General features: G+C 39.2%; 1 protein-coding gene across 3 annotated transcripts in view; it reads left to right on the top strand.

Moving 5' to 3' along the window:
* Positions 1 to 18,501, top strand: part of LOC132631303 (probable thimet oligopeptidase) — a 43,960-nt gene that overhangs the window by 12,065 nt on the left and 13,394 nt on the right. For all 3 annotated transcript variants that reach the window (XR_009578835.1, XM_060346892.1, XM_060346891.1), the window contains exons 4-16: positions 2,097 to 2,187; positions 2,910 to 3,089; positions 4,841 to 4,921; positions 6,074 to 6,151; positions 6,441 to 6,533; positions 10,304 to 10,384; positions 10,484 to 10,646; positions 10,742 to 10,862; positions 10,952 to 11,021; positions 11,095 to 11,202; positions 11,801 to 11,898; positions 11,982 to 12,027; positions 12,400 to 12,496. Coding sequence is in view for 2 of the 3 variants with exons in the window: in XM_060346892.1 (XP_060202875.1) it covers positions 2,097 to 2,187; positions 2,910 to 3,089; positions 4,841 to 4,921; positions 6,074 to 6,151; positions 6,441 to 6,533; positions 10,304 to 10,384; positions 10,484 to 10,646; positions 10,742 to 10,862; positions 10,952 to 11,021; positions 11,095 to 11,202; positions 11,801 to 11,898; positions 11,982 to 12,027; positions 12,400 to 12,496 (1,307 nt within the window). In the remaining variant the exon portion in view is untranslated. The remainder of the gene's footprint in view (positions 1 to 2,096; positions 2,188 to 2,909; positions 3,090 to 4,840; positions 4,922 to 6,073; positions 6,152 to 6,440; positions 6,534 to 10,303; positions 10,385 to 10,483; positions 10,647 to 10,741; positions 10,863 to 10,951; positions 11,022 to 11,094; positions 11,203 to 11,800; positions 11,899 to 11,981; positions 12,028 to 12,399; positions 12,497 to 18,501) is intronic.

Below are 18,501 nucleotides of genomic sequence, written 5' to 3'. Positions count from 1 at the left end.
AACATAATAGGCTCGGCCGCGAGCCTTAAATACGACTCCGTTCCTCGGAATTCGATATGGAAATCTACTCCAATTCCTTCAGTAAGATTGAAACCATGTCCTTATAAAATATCTTTAAAGTATGCTTTTGTACGAAACCTTCCTAAATGGAGCCGGAATACTTTCGAATGATTATGGATGACCTCATAAGGTCTTTTATCAGTAATTTATGTATCTTGCCTCGAGTTGGTCCGAGGTGGGCCCACAGAGCCCCGATATCCCGTGAATGATCTAAATTGCCTCATTTCCGTCCGTTTTTCACAGGCAACATCTGAACTATCATTTTGAACATAATATGACTGTTTTTATATAAATCTCACAATATGGTTTTGATATCTGAAAATCTAGTTCGGGTTATGATCTGTCGTGCCTCCCCAAGTGACGTGTAGGTGCGTAGTTTGAAAACTATCTGAATACTTTGATTCGATCTGCCAGTTGGCCTATTTTTGTTCCGTTGAATCTGTACGACGATCTGTACGTATGTGGTTTTTCATTAATCAGTTCGTGCATGTGCTATGATTCCTTTCACCGGATCCCGGGCCGGTATGTATATCGTGCGGATGGGCCGCCGAGCCCCATATGTGAATTTCGAAGTATGATGTGTCCGGTTTCGGGGTACTGTGGTATATGTCCGTCCCCGGTTACCGAGGATATATTATGAAGTATGATGTGTCCGGGCTCGGGGTGCTGTGTTATCTGTCCGCCCCCGGGTACCGTGGTTATGTTATGATGTATGACGGAGATCGGAGAAGAATTTCTGATATATGTTGTGTTGTGGTGCCAATGGCAGGAGTGGCGACCACGTTCCTGTACCCTATATACGATTCTGTCTGTCCGTCTGGATTATCTGTCCGACCGGTTATGATACTGTCTGTGCGTCTGGATTATCTGTCCGACTGGTTATGATTCTGTCTGTCCATCTGGATTATCTGTCCGACTGGTTATGATTCTGTCTGTCCGTCCGGATTATCTGTCCGACTGGTTATGATTCTGCCTGTCCGTCCGGATTATTTGTCCGACTGGCTATGACTCTGACTGTCCGCCCGGATTGTCTGTCCGACTGGTTATGATTCTGTATGTCCGTATGGATTCCGATTCTGTATGTCCGTATGGATTCCGATTCTGTATGTCCGTATGGATTCCGATTCTGTATATCCGTAGGGATTCTGATTCTGTCTGTCTGGACCATGATTATGTCCGTCTGTCGGGACTATGACCCTGTCTGTCCGGCTTATGAGCCGGTCTAGTATATTTCTGCGCTTCCGGTCCAGATCATAATTTTGTTTCATATATTTCTGCTTTACATACTCGGTACATTTTTGTACTGACCCCCGGTTCTTCGGGGGCTGCGTTACATGCCCGCAGGTACAGACGTACTCGGTGACACGCCGCCAGTCTAGGGCACAGGTTCTGCTATCTTGAAGAGCTCCTTTTGATTCGGAGCATGTACTTCGGTATATACATCTTCTGGTATCTGTATGTTCTGTATGTATGGAAATTCTGGGTACGGCGGGGCCCTGTCCCGTCATATGATTCTGTATGTATGTTAGAGGCCTGTAGATAGATGTGTGGGTTACGGGTTACATCTGTTCAGGTAGGTACGTACGATTGTATGACGTTATTCGTATGTTAGCCTTATCGGCTTATCTGTAAATTTATGTATGTTCAAGTATATATATGTTTGCGCGCGTGCGGTATCTGTATCGGCCTACTTCTGTAACATCTGTTTGGAAAGAAAAAAAAATCTGTATGATACGAAATTCGGTTAAGTAGGTATGTACGGGTACCCAGCTAGGGTACCAGTCGCGGCCCACGGGGTTGGGTCGTGACAAGGATGCCCAACTTGCCATGCAGAATCTCGTTTCTAAACTCCCATCAATAAGCACAAGTATGTCTGTAGCTGACATCTGTCACCTATCTACTGATGATAAATCATAAGTAATATTTTGTCGTGCATTAATTTAAAATTCTTAGGACTACTTTTCTGTCAAATTTTTCCAAGAAGCATTTGTGCTGTAATTAACTAAAAATCCGAACTTTTCTTTATATGAGTTCAGGAAGCGCGAGGATGTGTACAGAGTTGTCAAAGCTTTGACAGTAACAGGGGACGGATTGAGTACTGATGCTAAAAGCTTTACTCGGTTCCTGGTATGGGGCATGATCTGATTTCTTCCTTTATTTGATTTTTAATGTGCACTGGCATTTGATCACCCGCGAGTTATACATTTTTCTGCATTCACTCTACCTTTTGGTGGCTTAGTCTTTGTAGATCGTTACTGTGCTTTCATTCTAGTTGAGGTATTACCAAGGCTTGTACCTTTTAAAATTGTTGTATAGGTTTTCCAAAGGTATGTAAGCGGTTCACTTTGTTGAAGGTTGAGAAATACAAATGTGTCTGAGTAGTCAGAGCTACCTTTGTTGTGAAGTGAAACCTTCAGTCTTATGCAATTAAAAGATAGAGAACTAATTACTCATCCGACTTCTGCTATACATGGAGATTGCACAAGTTTGCTGGTGCACGTTTTAATTGTCTACCTCAGGAGGGACAGACATTTCAATTCTTTTTCTCTGCAAAAAATGTATTTGATTGGAAGCTATTGGAAATGCATACTTTTGTTTTCTTCACAATATTGATACTCAGTGCTTATATAAGGACGAATTTTCTTCATTCTTATAAGATGTTTAGAAATTTACTTTCAAGTGTTAAAAAGGTCTATTTCCCCAGGGTCTCTCTATCTCATGCCTCTCTGTACACTTCCAAAGACCCCTTCTCTCCGTGCAGTTATTCATTTGGCTTTTCCTAGTTGAGGTTGTGATTTTTATTTGAAGATATTCTTTTCAAATTTTTATGGGTTAAGATTCAGTGACAGGTTCGAGAATTTGAAAGGAATGGTATGAATCTGACCTTATCTAAGAAAGAGGAGTTGCAGCGTTTAACAGCAAATATTGATGAGCTAAGCATGCAATACATTCGTCATCTGGATGATGATTGTAGTTTTCTACTTTTCACTGATATGGAGCTAGAAGGGTTACCCCCGGAATTTCTCAAGGTAAGATGTAAGACATTAGTCTTCACATCCATCTCCCACTGGATACTTTTAGTAGTCTGCACGCACAGTGGAAAATTGTTGCCTTTTCTATTTGTCTTTTGCAATCATCATAACTGCTTGTTGCAGGGGGCAATCAACTATCATATTGGGATGTGTAACTTTTACGCTCAGACAAAATTTGATTTTGGATGGTTATAATAATATGGCATCCTGCAGTAGCATAGATAAGGCATCATTACCTCCCCGAACTATACCCGAAGTTGCTACGACACACCTTACCTTTTCCTGGGTCTTATTACCCCCCTAAACTTTTTTAAACGGCATAATTACCCTCCTAAACGCTGATGTCCACTCTCATATGGGAGAGTGAGATACACTCTCCTTGTCACACGTATATTTATTTGTTTCCTTCCTTTTTTTTTAATTTTTTTCGCTTACGTGTCAATTTCTTTTTTAAAAAAAAATGAAAAATGGATATTTAAAAGATCTGAAAAATTGATTTTTTTAGAACCCATTTAAAAAAAAAAAAAAACTGAAAACATGGATTTTTGTAAAATATGAAAAAATGGATTTTTTTAAAATATGGAAAACTTGACTATTTTTTAAAATGTCTTAAAATTCTTGATTTTCATGATTTCATTTTCTTAGGACATTTTATTTTTCAAATAAAATCTGGATTATGAAAAAAAAAAACTGAAAAAATGTTTTTCTTGTCAAAATGTGAAAAAACTGAATTTTATAAAAATTTGAAAAAATTAATTATTTTTTTAAAATTTGGAAAACCCGTTTTTTAAACTAAATTTGGAAAACTAGATTTCTAAAAAAAACGGATTTTTTACATTTTTTTAAAAACAATTCAGTTTTCCATATTTTAAGAAAATACAGATTTTTAAGAAAAAAAAATAAGTTTTCCACATTTCTTCACCCAAAAAAAAAAAGTTTTCCACATTTTTATGCTTCTCACTCTCCCAAAGAGAGTGAAACACACTCTCCTTGCCACGTCAGCACTCTCTCTTGCCACATCAGCGTTTAGGGGGGTAATTATTGTGTTTTTAAAATTTTTAGGGGGTAATAGAACCCATGGAAAGGTAAGGTGTGTCGTAGCAACTTCGGGTATAGTTTAGGGGGGTAATGATGCCTTATCCCTACATTTTACGTATTTAAACCCTAAACAAAAATTAGCTTGACTTGTGTGAGAAATAAGAGAAGAGAAGAAATATATTGACAAGTTGATGAGAATGAATACGAAACACCTATTTGTAGGTATCAATATTACAAATATGATATTTGTCCAAGTTTGGAAATATTTTACTTTAGAACATGACACTTCTAGTTCTGGGTTTAATATTCTAACATTAATACTTTACATTCTCTAATATTCAAACACGCCAACTCAGAGTTAAAATGATAGAATCATGTAGAGTTTGTTGATTTTGAAAACATAAAAAGCAAACTATCACCACAATGGTTGCCGGAGAACCTGCAGTAAGTCAATGGAAAAGATCTAATCACTGGGATCTTGCTGGAAAGTTCTGTTTGCAGAAAGTATTCTAACACTAACATATAACATTCTAGATCTTTTAGCGAAATTCTTCATGAAATGCATTTCAAAGTGACTTATAGTTAAGCGCTTATATTGGCTTGCACAAGTTTCAAAGATATTCATTTCAAAGAGCATTTTACGTGATTAAAAAAAGAAATCCCTTCAAAGAGCATTTCCTGAAGCTCTTCTCATTGTTGAATTCATGCAGAGCTTAGAAAGATCTGAAGATGGTAAAAGAAAAATCATTTTAAGAAGCCATCAAATTTCACCAGTGCTAGAGCTTTGCAAGGTGAGTCAAGCTGAGGTTATGACATATGAGTGCCTTTTTTTTGCTGAAGCAATTTTTGTCACAGGACTATTTTATGGCTGCCTCCCTACCTAAGGTAGGGGTAAGGTCAGCGTACACTCTACCCTCCCCAGACCCCATGTTGTGGGATTCACTGGGTATGTTGTTGTTGTTGTTGTTGACTATTTTATGGCATTGCACCTAATGTTTGCTTTTTAGACTTTACGCGGTACATGTTGATTGTTTGGGACCAGCCAGGTATTCATGTGATGCAATTGATGCATTGTTTCCTTTAGGTTCCGTGTATTAAAACTGTAACTTTTCTTTGTGTATCACCAGCTGAACTGTTCACACTTGTAATCCGAACATAGTCTGGTTCATTTAGTTGAACGTAAGGAGCTTTTATGTTTGTTTAAAATTAAATGCTGGTGAAAGCTTAACACAGAAACATCTTTTTGAAAAATGAAAACTAACGTAAACTATTTATGATTTATTTCATAATTTTGGGAAGTGTTTTTAAAAGCAACCCATTCCTATCGACTAACTCACATCGGTAAGTACCAGTATCATATGATACCTGAGAGAAACAGAAGATACTGCTAATTTTTTCCTCAAGATTAAGTGTAATTGTATATTTTTATTTTGTTTTTGGCATAGAATGCAACATGTAAATGAGGATACACACACCATGTAATGTATATCCAAAGAATGTCGAAAGTTCCAAATCCACATGCAAAATTTTCAATTTTAAGTATTTATACATATTGACCTTTTTCATTCCTTTGAAATCTTCCAAGTCATTATTCTTTTTTTTTTTCATTACTATTTGAGCATATAAATACAGGCAACACTTTCTAATTTCAATAATTTTGAAATTTAAGAACTAAGATGGCATTTGGTTCAAACTTTTGAAGAAGAGTTTTTGCAATTTCTTTTCCAGCTTTTTGGTTCAACATTCTTTTTCAGCTTTTTGCAACTAAGATGTCAATTTCTTTTCCAGCTTTTTTCTCTGAACCTTCTTTTATGATGGGATTGAATTGAGTTGCGGTTCAGTCTCTAAAGCTCTCTCTTTTCCTCCTATTTAGTACCTCTTGAAATAGGGTCACATTTTATGCATAATTGTTACTTCTAAAAGTTATCTGTCCATCTTTGAAGGTGGGATCAACCAGAAGAGCTGTTGCTATTTCCTATGGGCGCAGATGTGAAGACAATGTTACTATCCTTGAACAGCTGGTAAGAAACCCAGAAGTTTGCAGTTTTTGAGCATTTGTGAAGAAGAGCATTTGACTTCATACTTGATCTTAGTAGTTTTATTTTATTGAGTACTGAATGTTCTATGAGCTTTTGTTTAACATATTTGGTTGTCTGTGGAGAACATTGTTTTAACTGAAAATGTTGATGATTAAAATTGTCAACGTAAGTTTCTGCTGGTTGTAGATTAACTGACCGAAATGTACTGATGTGCTGTCTTCTCCTCCTATTCAAATTCCATTTAATGTCCATGTTTCCTGTACAATTTCAGATTCAGATGCGTCACAAACTTGCTAGATTGCTTGGATTTGCAAATTATGCTGACTATGCCACTGATGTTAGAATGGCAAAGTCTTCCTCTAAGGTTGGTGCAAATTAATTGATGATTGATAATCTTTACAGAACATGGACAATTTGTCCCAAAGAAGAATGCACACTCCTCTTGGTTCCTGTTAGGAATGTATGTCTTTCTTAACTCTATTCCTTCACTACCGTGAGAGAAAAGAGAAATCGAGAGAAAACGCTGCTTAATTCCTCATGCCATCGCTGTTTAAATAGCTAACTGTACATGTTCTAAGAAAGGCAGAGAATCAAATTCATAATTACGGGAAGTAAATCATGGTATGCTATATTTACAAGAACCTACAATATCTGGAATATCTACAAGACTCTAACACTCCCCCTTAAGCTGGTGCATAGAAATCATATGTAGCAAGCTTGTTACAAATGTTACTGATACGAAACCAATGAGGGACTTGGTTAAACTATCTGCAAGTTGATCATTTGACATCATGAATTTTGTTAACGGTATCTCCTGAGAGTATTTTTTCTTTGATGAAGTGACAATCGATTTAAATGTGTTTAGTTCTCTCATGAAACACCGGATTTGATGCAATATGAATAGCAACTCGGTTATCACATACAAGTTCCATGTGACTAATTTTTCCAAACTTCAATTCTCTAAGTAATGTTTGATCTAAAGTAGTTCGCAAATTGCCACAATCATTGTTCGGTATTCTTCTCATGCACTAGATCTAGCAACATTAGAGCGATAAAGGACATGTATGATGGAGCTAAGACCAGGGTAAGGACAGTAGGAGGAGACTCGGAGCGCTTTCCTGTTTTGCATCAGGGATCAGCTCTTAGCTCGTTTTTATTTGCCTTGGTGATGGATGGATTGACGCGACAAATACAAGGTGAAGTGCCTTGGTGTATGTTGTTCGCGGATGACATAGTCTTGATTGACGAGACTCGCAGCGGAGTTAACACTAAGCTGGAGGGTTGGAGATAGACGTTGGAGTCTAAAGAATTTAAGTTGAGTAGGACCAAGACAGAGTATTTGGAGTTCAGGTTCAGTGGCGTACCACATGAGGCTGACGAGGAAGTGAGGCTTGGTACCCAGGCCATCCAAAAGAAAGGAAGTTTCTTGAGTCTATTATTCAGGGAGATGGGGATATTGACGATGATGTTTCACATTGTATTGGTGCAGGGTGGATGAAATGGAGGCTCGCTTCCAAAGTGCTGTGTGACAAGAAAGTGCCACCAAAACTTAAAGGCAAGTTCTACAAAGTGGTGGTTAGACCGACTTTGTTGTACGGGGCGAAGAGTTGGCCAGTCAAGAACTCTCACGTTCAGAAGTTGAAAGTCGCGGAAATGTGAATGCTGCGGTGGATGTGTGGGCACACTAGGAGGGATAGGATTAGGAATGAAGATATCCGGGACAAGGTGGGAGTGATATTGGTGGAGGACAAGATGCGGCAAGCGAGGCTGAGATGGTTTGGGCATGTGAAGAGGAGAGACACAGATTCCCCAGTGCAGAGGTGTGAGGGGTTGGCTATGGACGGTTTCAGGAGAGGTAGAGGTAGGCCAAAGAAGTATTGGGGAGAGGTGATTAGACAGGACATGGCGCAGTTTCAGCTTACCGAGGACATGATCTTAGATAGGAGGTTGTGGAGGACTCAGATTAGGATAGAAGGCTAGGAGGTAGTCTCGCTTATTCTTTCGTCCTATTAGTTGTAGTTTTGCTCATTCATTTGTTGCCATTTGATTTCTGCTTATACTTGTTGGGTCTTGTACTTTGATTATTGTATTTATCTATGATAGCTACTGCTCCGTTCTTTCCAGACTGTTTTATCATGACTTTCTTGCTTTTGTTATTTCTCGTTTTCATATTGTTTTGATATGCTTGTCCGTATCTGACCTTTTTGTCTTGTTCTCTCTTGAGCCGAGGGTCTTTCGGAAACAGCCTCCCTACCTTTCAAGGTGGGGTTAAGGTCTGCGTACACTTTACCCTCCCCAGACCCCACATTGTGGGATTCTACTGGGTATGTTGTTGTTGTTGCACTAGATCTAGCAACCAAAGTTTTGTTTCTTGCTCTTCAAAGATACCAAATTACCTCCTACCAGAACACAACATTTAGACAGGAGACTGCCTTTTAGAAGGTGATCCTGCCCCAATCAGCGTCTTTATATCCAACAATCTACTCATGGCCTTAAAGATCCAATAGACCTGGGGGCTGGAGCACTTTTCAGACTTTTCACCTTTGACAATGCTGGTGATAAGCGAATAACAGATATGAGATTGAAGGGGTAACCAGTTACATAAAGAACTGAATTCAAGGTTAAGGAAGTAAGTGGGCTAGCTTGACCTATTCCAGTAGCCATGGTTTGAGATCTATTGGTCATTGTGACTGTCGGCAGAGATTGAGAATCAGAAATAGAAGAGAAAAGAGATTTATACTAGAAATGTGGTCTGATGCACCTGAATCAATGACCCAAAGACTGCCAGAAGAAGATTGAGATGCACAAGCCACACCATTACCTGTTTGAACAACAAAAGCTATCTCAAAGGTGTTTGCCTTTGTGTGCTTTGTGCTAAAGAAACTCAATATAATCGGGTAAAGAAACCATCGGATCATTCAAAGTATTGGATCCCAAGGATTTTGTGCCAATAGCCTCCACTCCGGGTCAAGTAAATGGAGTAGTAAGTTGAATAGAGTTTTACCAAATAAGGAGCAGAATAAAATATTGACAGTGCTGGAAAGCGAGCCTATTCGCTGGAAAAGCTTCTCAAATCACTATGATGGTATTAGGATGTCAGTCGATTATGGTGAAAAGTGGCTGAACAATGAGACTTTAGCCTTAAAAAATATCAGAACTTGTCAGATAAAGGCTCTTTGTCGACCAAAAACTGATGGAACTTTGACGGGTGAGGTTAGATTGATTAGGCGACCCCACAGACTGAAAACAGTGGAGAAAGCTCACTGGAAAAGGTCGCACACGCCGGAGTTCTGTGTCGGTGGCTCATGGAGGCACGTGACAGGTTTCCTGCAGTGAGTTTTCTAGGGTTGAGCCGCACGATGAAGTCGGGTCTCCTGGTAGTAGTGGTATGTGCACAGTACTGACAGAGAGTGACAAACTAGGTGGACAGTAAGCTGGCCTGAAAATTGCACGGCAATGGAGTTTCTCTCTTGTATGTTGCTGGTTACTGCAGAACAACTAACTTCTCACTTAAGCTCTAATATCATGTAAACAAGAAGAAAATTGAGAGAAAATACTGCTTGATTATTCCCTCAAGCCATTGGGGTTTAAATATCTAAGGGCTCGTTTGGTATGATGGATAAGAAAAAATAGTTCTGGGATAAAATTGAGTGCTGCCTCATCCCACGTTTGGTTGGAATAAAAACTCGGGATAACTAATCCCGGGATTAGTTATCCCGGGATTATAGTGTTTTTTTATCCTACCTTGAGGGTGGAATAACTAATCCCGGGATTAGTTATCCTGGGATAAGTTGTTTCCAACCAAACGAGCCCTAAATGTACATGTTCTAAGAAAGGAAAGAGAATCAAACACATAATTACGGGGAGTAAATCATGCCTTTACTATATTTACCAGATCCTAGAATATCTACAAGATTCTAACAACTACCTTTTCTTTCATTTGAAGAGTTCTGTTCTGACCACTACTATATAAACAAGAGAAGGGCGTTGCCCAATATGCTAAGAGTTGGTGAATATCTTTTTTTTTTCCCGCTATATGCCAAGACTAACGAATTATCTCGTAGATTGGAAAGTCTATTTCAAGTTTGCGAAATGGATTTGTTCTTCCATTCTCATGATTTTGAAACCTCTTAGGTGTTTGAGTTCTTGGAGAGTCTCTCTGCCAGCTTGAATGATTTAGCTCACAGGGAACTTTCGATGCTTAAAGAATTAAAGGTAACTTCAAATTTACTATATGTCAACACTTCAGAGTTCAGCTTAATGCTTGGTCTGTTTCACCTCACCTCTGAGGATTTTACTGTTCTGGTAATATAGAAGAAAGAGGAAGGTGAATCTCCTTTTGGCATGGAGGATCTCTCATACTATGTCAAAAGAATCAAAGATCAACAATTCCATACGAATTTCGGAGCAATTAGACAGTACTTCCCTATCAATTTGGTTTTGTCCGGCATCTTCAAAATCTGCCAAGACTTATTTGGTAATCACCGCGAATAGTATTTGGTGCGGCTTTTGATCCTTCTTTAACACATCGTGCAAGAATGTAAATACTTGTAATTGTTTGTTCAATATTAGGTTTAAGTTTCAAAGAAGTTGAAGGTGCTGCGGTTTGGCATCCAGATGTTCAGCTTTTTTCAGTTTCAGATCTAAGTTCTAAAGAACTTGTTGGTTATTTTTACCTAGATCTGTACTCCAGGTTAAGCTTGATTGTTCTTCTATAGGTTCAATGTGCTTGCTTTATCAGCTATATGGTAGAATACTGAAAATCTGTTACAATCTGAACAGAGTAGGCAAATATGCTCACACCTGTGTCATAGCGCTTCAGAACGGTTTACTAAATAATGGTTCTAGACAGGTAACTGCTGAATGTATCACTTGCTTGGTTCCATTGCTTAGATTTTCACTTAGCGACATTTTCTTCAATCCAGATTCCTGTGGCGCTGTTTGTTTCTCAATTTGAAAAGGAAGTTGATGCTCACCCTGGGTTGTTGCAGTTCTCGGAAGTGGTTAATCTTTTTCATGAATTTGGTCATGTGGTATGTGACTTTCCTTTGAAGCCTAGTGCAAAATCAGAAAACTAGTCTGGATTCAAGTTGTCTCTCCTGTCAAGTTATAATATTTTGTGGTGTGTGACCATCTCATCTAAAAGCTTAAGGTATTAGAGAGCACACTTTTATTGACTTAATTATATTCTCAACACGCCCCTCACGTGCAGGCCTGATTATTTTTTTATGGGCCAAACACGTATCTTTTTGATAATGGGTGGCGGTGAGAATTGATCTCAGGACCTCTGCCTGCTCTGATACTATGTTGAAGTGTGTGAAGCTTAAGCTGTTAGAGAAAGCACACTTTTATTTACTTAATTATGCTCTCAACATGTAAAAATATGACACTTCGACCTAACTCATTTTAACTCATTTCCAAAAGCTAGCCCGTGAGGGGAGGATTACCTAAGTCCATATAAGCAGACCACCAGTCCATTCCCCACTTTGTAGATACAGTTATCATGACGCTGTGGTACTCATATTGATAAACTTTTACCTTAATTATACTTCTCTATGTAAAATCTCATCCACACTTCCAGGTTAATTATTGGAACAGCTACGCCTATTCTTACTCATGTATTTACTTCAGGTGCATCACATTTGCAACTGTGCATCATTTTCCAAATTCTCAGGGCTTCGTCTGGATCCTGATTTTATGGAGATCCCTGGCCTTTTGATGGAGAATTGGTGTGTTTTTAATAGGTTCCCCTCTATATTGAGCTTCTGTATTGTTAGCTTATGGTCTTATAAGTTTGAAATACTTGTTCCAGGTGCTACGAAAGCCTCTCCTTGAGACTGATCTCTGGCTTTCATCAGGTGATGCATACTTCCACTATTTCAGTCGGAAGAGACACTTAAAATATGTCAGATACTCAGACTTGCTACTATTCTTTTTTTTCCTTGCTCTTCCATCCATGATATCTGCTGCAAGAAATGTTCTTTTGAGAAGTATCTCCCATTAAAAAGTTACTTTGAGGAAGACAAAAAAGAAAATTTCACCTTGTGCATTTGCTTTTACTTGCTCATCTTAACCTTCACGAGTTGAACCATAGACATCATGTTTGATACATCGGGGCTTCAAATCAGAAATCATGCTTGACGTGAAAGTTATTGCAAACTAGTTTGGTAATTGTTCTATGTCAGATAATTCGATTATGTTAATACTCTTGAGTCGCATGCATTTTGTAGGATATTACAAAACCCATTAAGGATGAGCTTTGTAAATCACTTAAGAAATGGCGATGCTCCTTCTCAGCACTGAAACTGAAACAGGAGATCTTTTATTGTAAGCCTTTCTATTGACTTGCTAAAACGTAGCAATTTACTGGCTCTTCTTCTAATCCATGAAAGGCTAACTTATTCTGTTTTTTGGGTCCATTAGATGCTAAAATTGTTATTCTTCAACTCAAGCATGTATAACGTGATTTCTTAGGAAATATAAGAAATCCGACAGATATACTTGCTGCCGCATGCATGCTTGTCATGCATGCCTTATTAATTTGCCGCTATTTCAATGAAAGACTTAGTCCTTTCCAATTTTTCTATGATATATTCTTGGGATGTACGATGTTACTTGTTAAATAATCAGAAATAATATCATGTCATCTGATAAAAAGAATCAAATAATTATGTTATCTGTACTTGCTCCAGTCTAGATTTGTCCTGCTTCTGAACCTGAGTCCATTACCTTGTGCTATGAAAACCTTTATCCAGTCTGTGTAGGAGAATACGAATAAAGAGATACTGCTCTAGGATCAAGTTTCCCAAAATTTCTAGTGTGAACGAAGTAGACGGACCCAGACACCTTCGGAGGAACAGTATATCTATTCTCACTCTTTATAGCATCTAGAGGACTCTGAAAATTGAGGATTTTAAGTGGCATTCGATTGATAAGATAGGCAACAACTAGAATGACAACCCCTAATAAGTTTTTGTTAAATTCATGGTAGACATAAGAGATCTTGCCACTTCTAACAAATGCCGATTTTTCATTTCAGCAATCCCATTTTGTGCACTAATGTAGGGACGACTAGTTTGATGGATTATCCCATTGAACTCCGGATAGGCACCAAATCTTTTATCCATATATTCTGTGCCATTGTTAGTTCGCAAGATTTTTATCTTATCATCAAATTGAGTACATATCTGTCACGCCCCGAACCATGGCCTGAGCGTAACACAGCACTCGATGCATGGCTGCATGTGACCGAGCGAACCAACTGGCTGGCTGAATCAACATGTGATACCAAAACATACTAAATGCGGAAATAATACTAACACATGTTGGGCACACTAGGAGTGATAGGATTAGGAATGAAGTCATCCGAGACAAGGTTGGAATAGCCTCAGTGGAAGACAAGATGCGGGAAGCGAGGCTGAGATGGTTTGGGCATGTGATGCGGAGAGATGAAAATGCCCCGGTGCGGAGGTGCGAGAGGTTGGCCAGCGACGGCTTCAGAAGAGGTAGAGGTAGGCCGAAGAAGTATTGGGGGGGAAGTGATTAGACAGGACATGGCGCATTTCCTGCTTACGGAGGACATGACCCTAGATAGGAGGGTTTGGAGGACTCATATTAGGGTAGAAGGATAGTAGGTAGTTGCGTTTATCATCCCTTGAGAGTTGTTATATTGTTGTATAGTTTCTTGTCTCTTGATTTCTGCGAGTATCTGCTGGTTAATAATGGCTTATTTACCTTCATTGTTTTCATTTTCATAGTTATTTATAGCAGTTAATTCTCCTTTTACCATGACTTTCTTGTTTTGTTATTCCTTGCTTTCATATTGTTTTCAATACGCTTGATCATATCTAACCTTTTGTCTTGTCTTGTCTTGTCTTTCTTTCTCTCCTCTCTTGAGCCGAGGGTCTTTCGGAAACAGCCGCCCTACCTTTCAAGGTGGGGGTTAGGTCTGCGTACACTCTACCCTCCCAGACCCCACATAGTGGGATTATACTGGGCTTGTTGTTGTTGTTGTTGTTGTTGATCTACTGAAAGTCTGACTGAAATATCATAAATGCGGAAATACTGAATAAGCCTGAAAGTCTGAATAAGTAGCCGACAAGGCTAACACAAAAGCCTACTAAACATCTAACTGACTGCACTATAGTCTATGAAGCCTCTAAAGAATACTGAAAATGCTAACTGTTTACCGGGACAAGGCCCCCGACATATCTTACTAACTGAAATACTGTAAAGACTGAAAAAGGGATAATGCCCCGAAAGACTGGGGCTCACCAATAGCTGATCCGAGATGTCCTACCAAGCAGAATCGTCAACCTGTAAATCGTTACCTGCATTGCGATGCAGGCCCTGGGCGAAAGGGACGTCAATACATTTGAATTGCACTGGTATATAAAACAACTGAAAGAAAAAACTGTAAGTGGGGTGCACGGGGAAAGGGCAGCCCAAATCAATAAACATGTAATGAGTGCTGAAACTGAAACTGAAACTGATATCTGATAGCTGATAACTGAAATGAACAAAAGAAATAAAGATATGAATACTCCCTCTTCTGAATGGAGAATCATATGTTTAGCTGAAAATCATAGTTTGTGGCCTTAGGCGCAATATATATGTGCATGCAAAATCTGTGATCTTGTGCTCAAGTATAAGCATGCTGCATGTGGCCTTGTGCCCAAGTATAAGCATGCTAAATCTGTGGCCTTGTGCCTAAGTATAAGCCTGCAAAATCTGTGGCCTTGTGCCCATTTAGAGGTATTCAACATTCAACAATTTGTATTAAGGAACTAAGGATCATGCTGTAATGCATAACTCTGGACTACTGAACATCACTATACTAAGACATGCATTCATGAACTGATGAAGTTTTACTATTTATAAACATGCTGAGTATATTCTAGACTGAGACTCATAGGTATCAAACATGAGTCTATTTTGATTATGTACTGAGCTCACAACGTTCAGAATGAAAGACACAAACGAATTACGAAACTAGAGAATAGAAGTTCTGCAATTATTCAAGGAACTAAGCTGAACTATATTTCTGAGGCAATTCGTAACGTTGTAAAAGAACGTGGCGTAGGGAGAATCATTAACATTCCCAAACGTAGAGAGTTTGCCTCACACCTTAATTTCGGCATTTGAGCGTAGTACAACGCTCGTTAACCCTTTCAAATTTTAATCTATAGCAACACAAGACAAAGGGATTTCATATTAGCAATAATATCCTTACTTTGGTCATCTAAGCATTTTATCAAACACATGGTGAACATAAAGCTCCACAACCTTATTTAATGGTGTTTCCTTCACCCAATTCTCATTCTATTACTTCTATGATTCTACAATCGCAATTAGGTGTAATTAACATCATTCTTCATCACTCATATGGTTACAACAATCTCAAGTCAACAATCCAAAACCCTAGCATAGTTCATATGATACTCTCTATCAAACCCATTTACTATTCTCCCAATAACTCATCAATTCACAACTATAAGTTATTAGAGAGTAGAAGTATTACCTTGTTGAAGTTCTGTCTCCTTGAATTCGGATGTTGGGGTTTCCATGTCCAACAATAACGTTCCAATCACAACTCTATGGATTAGAAGGGTATACTCAAGTTAGAAAGGGATTAGAGACTTGAAATCAACCTAGAATCATTGGAAAACTCACCTTGGAGGGTTCTTGAGGCTTGGGACTTGTTCTCTCTTGCCTTAGGATGATTTTTCGTGAATAGAGGGTGATAGGGAATTATGTTACTCGGACTCTCCTAAAATGTCGTCGGGTGTGTGTCGGATCCTTCAAAAGTAGTGTATTTTTGGAGAATCCGACACGGGTACGGCAACACTTTCGAAGAGTCCGAGTAACTTAGTCAGGGAATGAACCCCAAGCTTAAATATAAGAAAAACGTGAAAATATGAGGTTTTGACCCTAAAACCCGACCCATCCGCGTTGGGCCCGTGTCGCACGTCCAACATGGGACCCACTGCAGGTCCCTGGTCATAGATGTGTGTTTTTCCATGGTCCAATCTCTGAGCCTATCTACGTTTGGAACGCATAGTCTGCCTCTGTACCTCAAAGTACTATCATCTTCCCCTTGTTCAAAAGCCGTAGTTTTGTGTTTGTGAATCCCCTCCTTCAGCTGCAACAAGTAGGGATCACTAAACTGTTTTTCCTTCACTTCGGCTACTAAGGAGGATTCAAACCTGTTATGAACAACAACTCTACCATCCTCGGGGCTCAAACAACTTTCCTTATCTTCTGCAATTCTTTGCACTTTACGTCACTGACGACTCATCTTTCGACTCACTTTTGAGCAATCTTTCTAACTAGAAAAACTAAGTTATTTACATAAATGGAAAACTAATGTATTCGCAACTATCATACATACTCTTAATGACTTAACTCTGCTCACACTATCAGTCTTAGGGAAACCCTTTTTTGATGACTCTTACAGGCTATTCATCTCTAGTCTGCTTTCTTATGGCTTAGCTGATTTCTTCTTCCACTAATCATTATACTTCAAATTTAACTTAAACCCTTGGGTTCTAACGAGCATTCGATGTATTCAAACTGTTACTCATTCACTGGTGTTAACCTGACTAAGGAAATCAAATCGTACTCTACTGGTCTTGCTATAATCACTAATTCACCGTATCTACTCAAAACCTACTCATTATTCTTCGACTAACCATTTGCTAGCATCATGTCCTCTTGTTTTGCTCTGAATAACTAAAGTGAAGCATAAGGTTATTTCTAACTTCCCTCATCATCTGACGCTATTCTGCGGTTGTATGCTATCTTTTTTGAACTATAGACATGGATCACACTTAGGGAAATTTCATCTATCTTAAACGAAACATTGGAACAACTAACCCCAAACTTTCTATGCACTTCAAAGTCATATCAAACTATAAACATTTGGGGTAAACACTTAAGTCACATAATCTAAGAGGGAACTGTCATATCTTTTATCTCATAGTAATATCTGCTTCTTGTAGTAACTTACTAACGTAGTACTTTCTAGTTCTAATCTGAATAAACTTGAACAAATTAAACTTATTCAATATCGTCTCCTTTTGGTTCCCATTTCGTACACCATATCTTCTCAGTCACGTGCATGAGTCGTATGAAAAACATATCTTTGTAAAACATTTCGAACTCTTATGTATTCTGCCTTTAGGCTCCATTCAGAACCATGGTGATCAATTTATGCCCGATGTGGCTAAGATCATAACATGTTGCCATGTAGGTCTGACATTAGAGTTATAATCATCATACCTGCGGCAAAACCTCGGAATGCTTTTGAGTTCTGATGACCTGCTAAAGCAGACAAGTGGTTCTGACCTCTTTCTGTATCACCAGCCTTAGCTGCACTGTGCCATGCTTGGGATTGAGAATTACGGAGAATTACTGAATTTATGGATCGAGCCACGTTACCTCTAGAGTGTTGTCTCACTGATGGGCAGTCCCTCAGATAGTGACCCTGCTGGCCACAGCCAAAGCACCCATCCATTCCTGAACGACACACCCTTTGGTGTCTCCTACTACACTTGCTGCAGATAGGATTTTGAAACCCCCTTTTGCCCACACTAACCTGTGACTTGGTGCCCTGAAATTCTATTTTAGGCTGGACTGACCCTTTCGATTATTCTTGAACTTCTGAGCTGGTGCACTGGCGGTAAATGGAGTAAGCCCTGATGACCCACTATTAAAGAAATGTCTACCTCCATATTCTTGAGATCCTTCAGGGTGAACGTTATCTACAGAGTTAGCTCTTTTGTGAATGCTCCAACCCTGGAACTGACCCGCCCCTCACGAGCATCAGTGTTTGGAGCAGTTCCCTGACGCTGAGCTTGCATGGCAACAAATTGGATGAGCAACTGGATAGCTGCCCTAACATCCATATCAGTGGAACTAGGCGGCAGAGTGACTGTAGTATGAACCTTTGTAGGCCTCTCTATAGCCGGTGGGGATGAAGTCAGGGGTAAAAAGCCCGATGCAAGTTCCTGGGCCCTGATGCGAACTCTTGGAGTTTGAGAGTCCACCTTTGGGGTAGCATCGGTAGTAGCCCTTGGGCTCGCAGCTGCCATTATCTTAGAAGACATTTTCTGAAATACGTAATTCACACGAGTTAGAAGAATTCCTGAAAGTACTGCTCTAACTGCACAATCTGGAGTATGAATGAAGTGAGACAATCCTAAATGTCTTGGTGGTCAACTGTTTACATGTGTGGCGCGCGCACACACACATAAAAGTGACCCTACCAGACACGACTTCATAGACTACACTTGAACCTGGTGCTCTGATACCAAGCTTTGTCACGCCCCGAA

This window comes from Lycium barbarum, chromosome 3 (genome assembly GCF_019175385.1).
Source record: "Lycium barbarum isolate Lr01 chromosome 3, ASM1917538v2, whole genome shotgun sequence".
NCBI classification, from domain to species: Eukaryota; Viridiplantae; Streptophyta; class Magnoliopsida; order Solanales; family Solanaceae; genus Lycium; species Lycium barbarum.
Note: the sequence above shows the minus strand (reverse complement) of the source record. Positions and strands in the feature narration are given on the sequence as shown.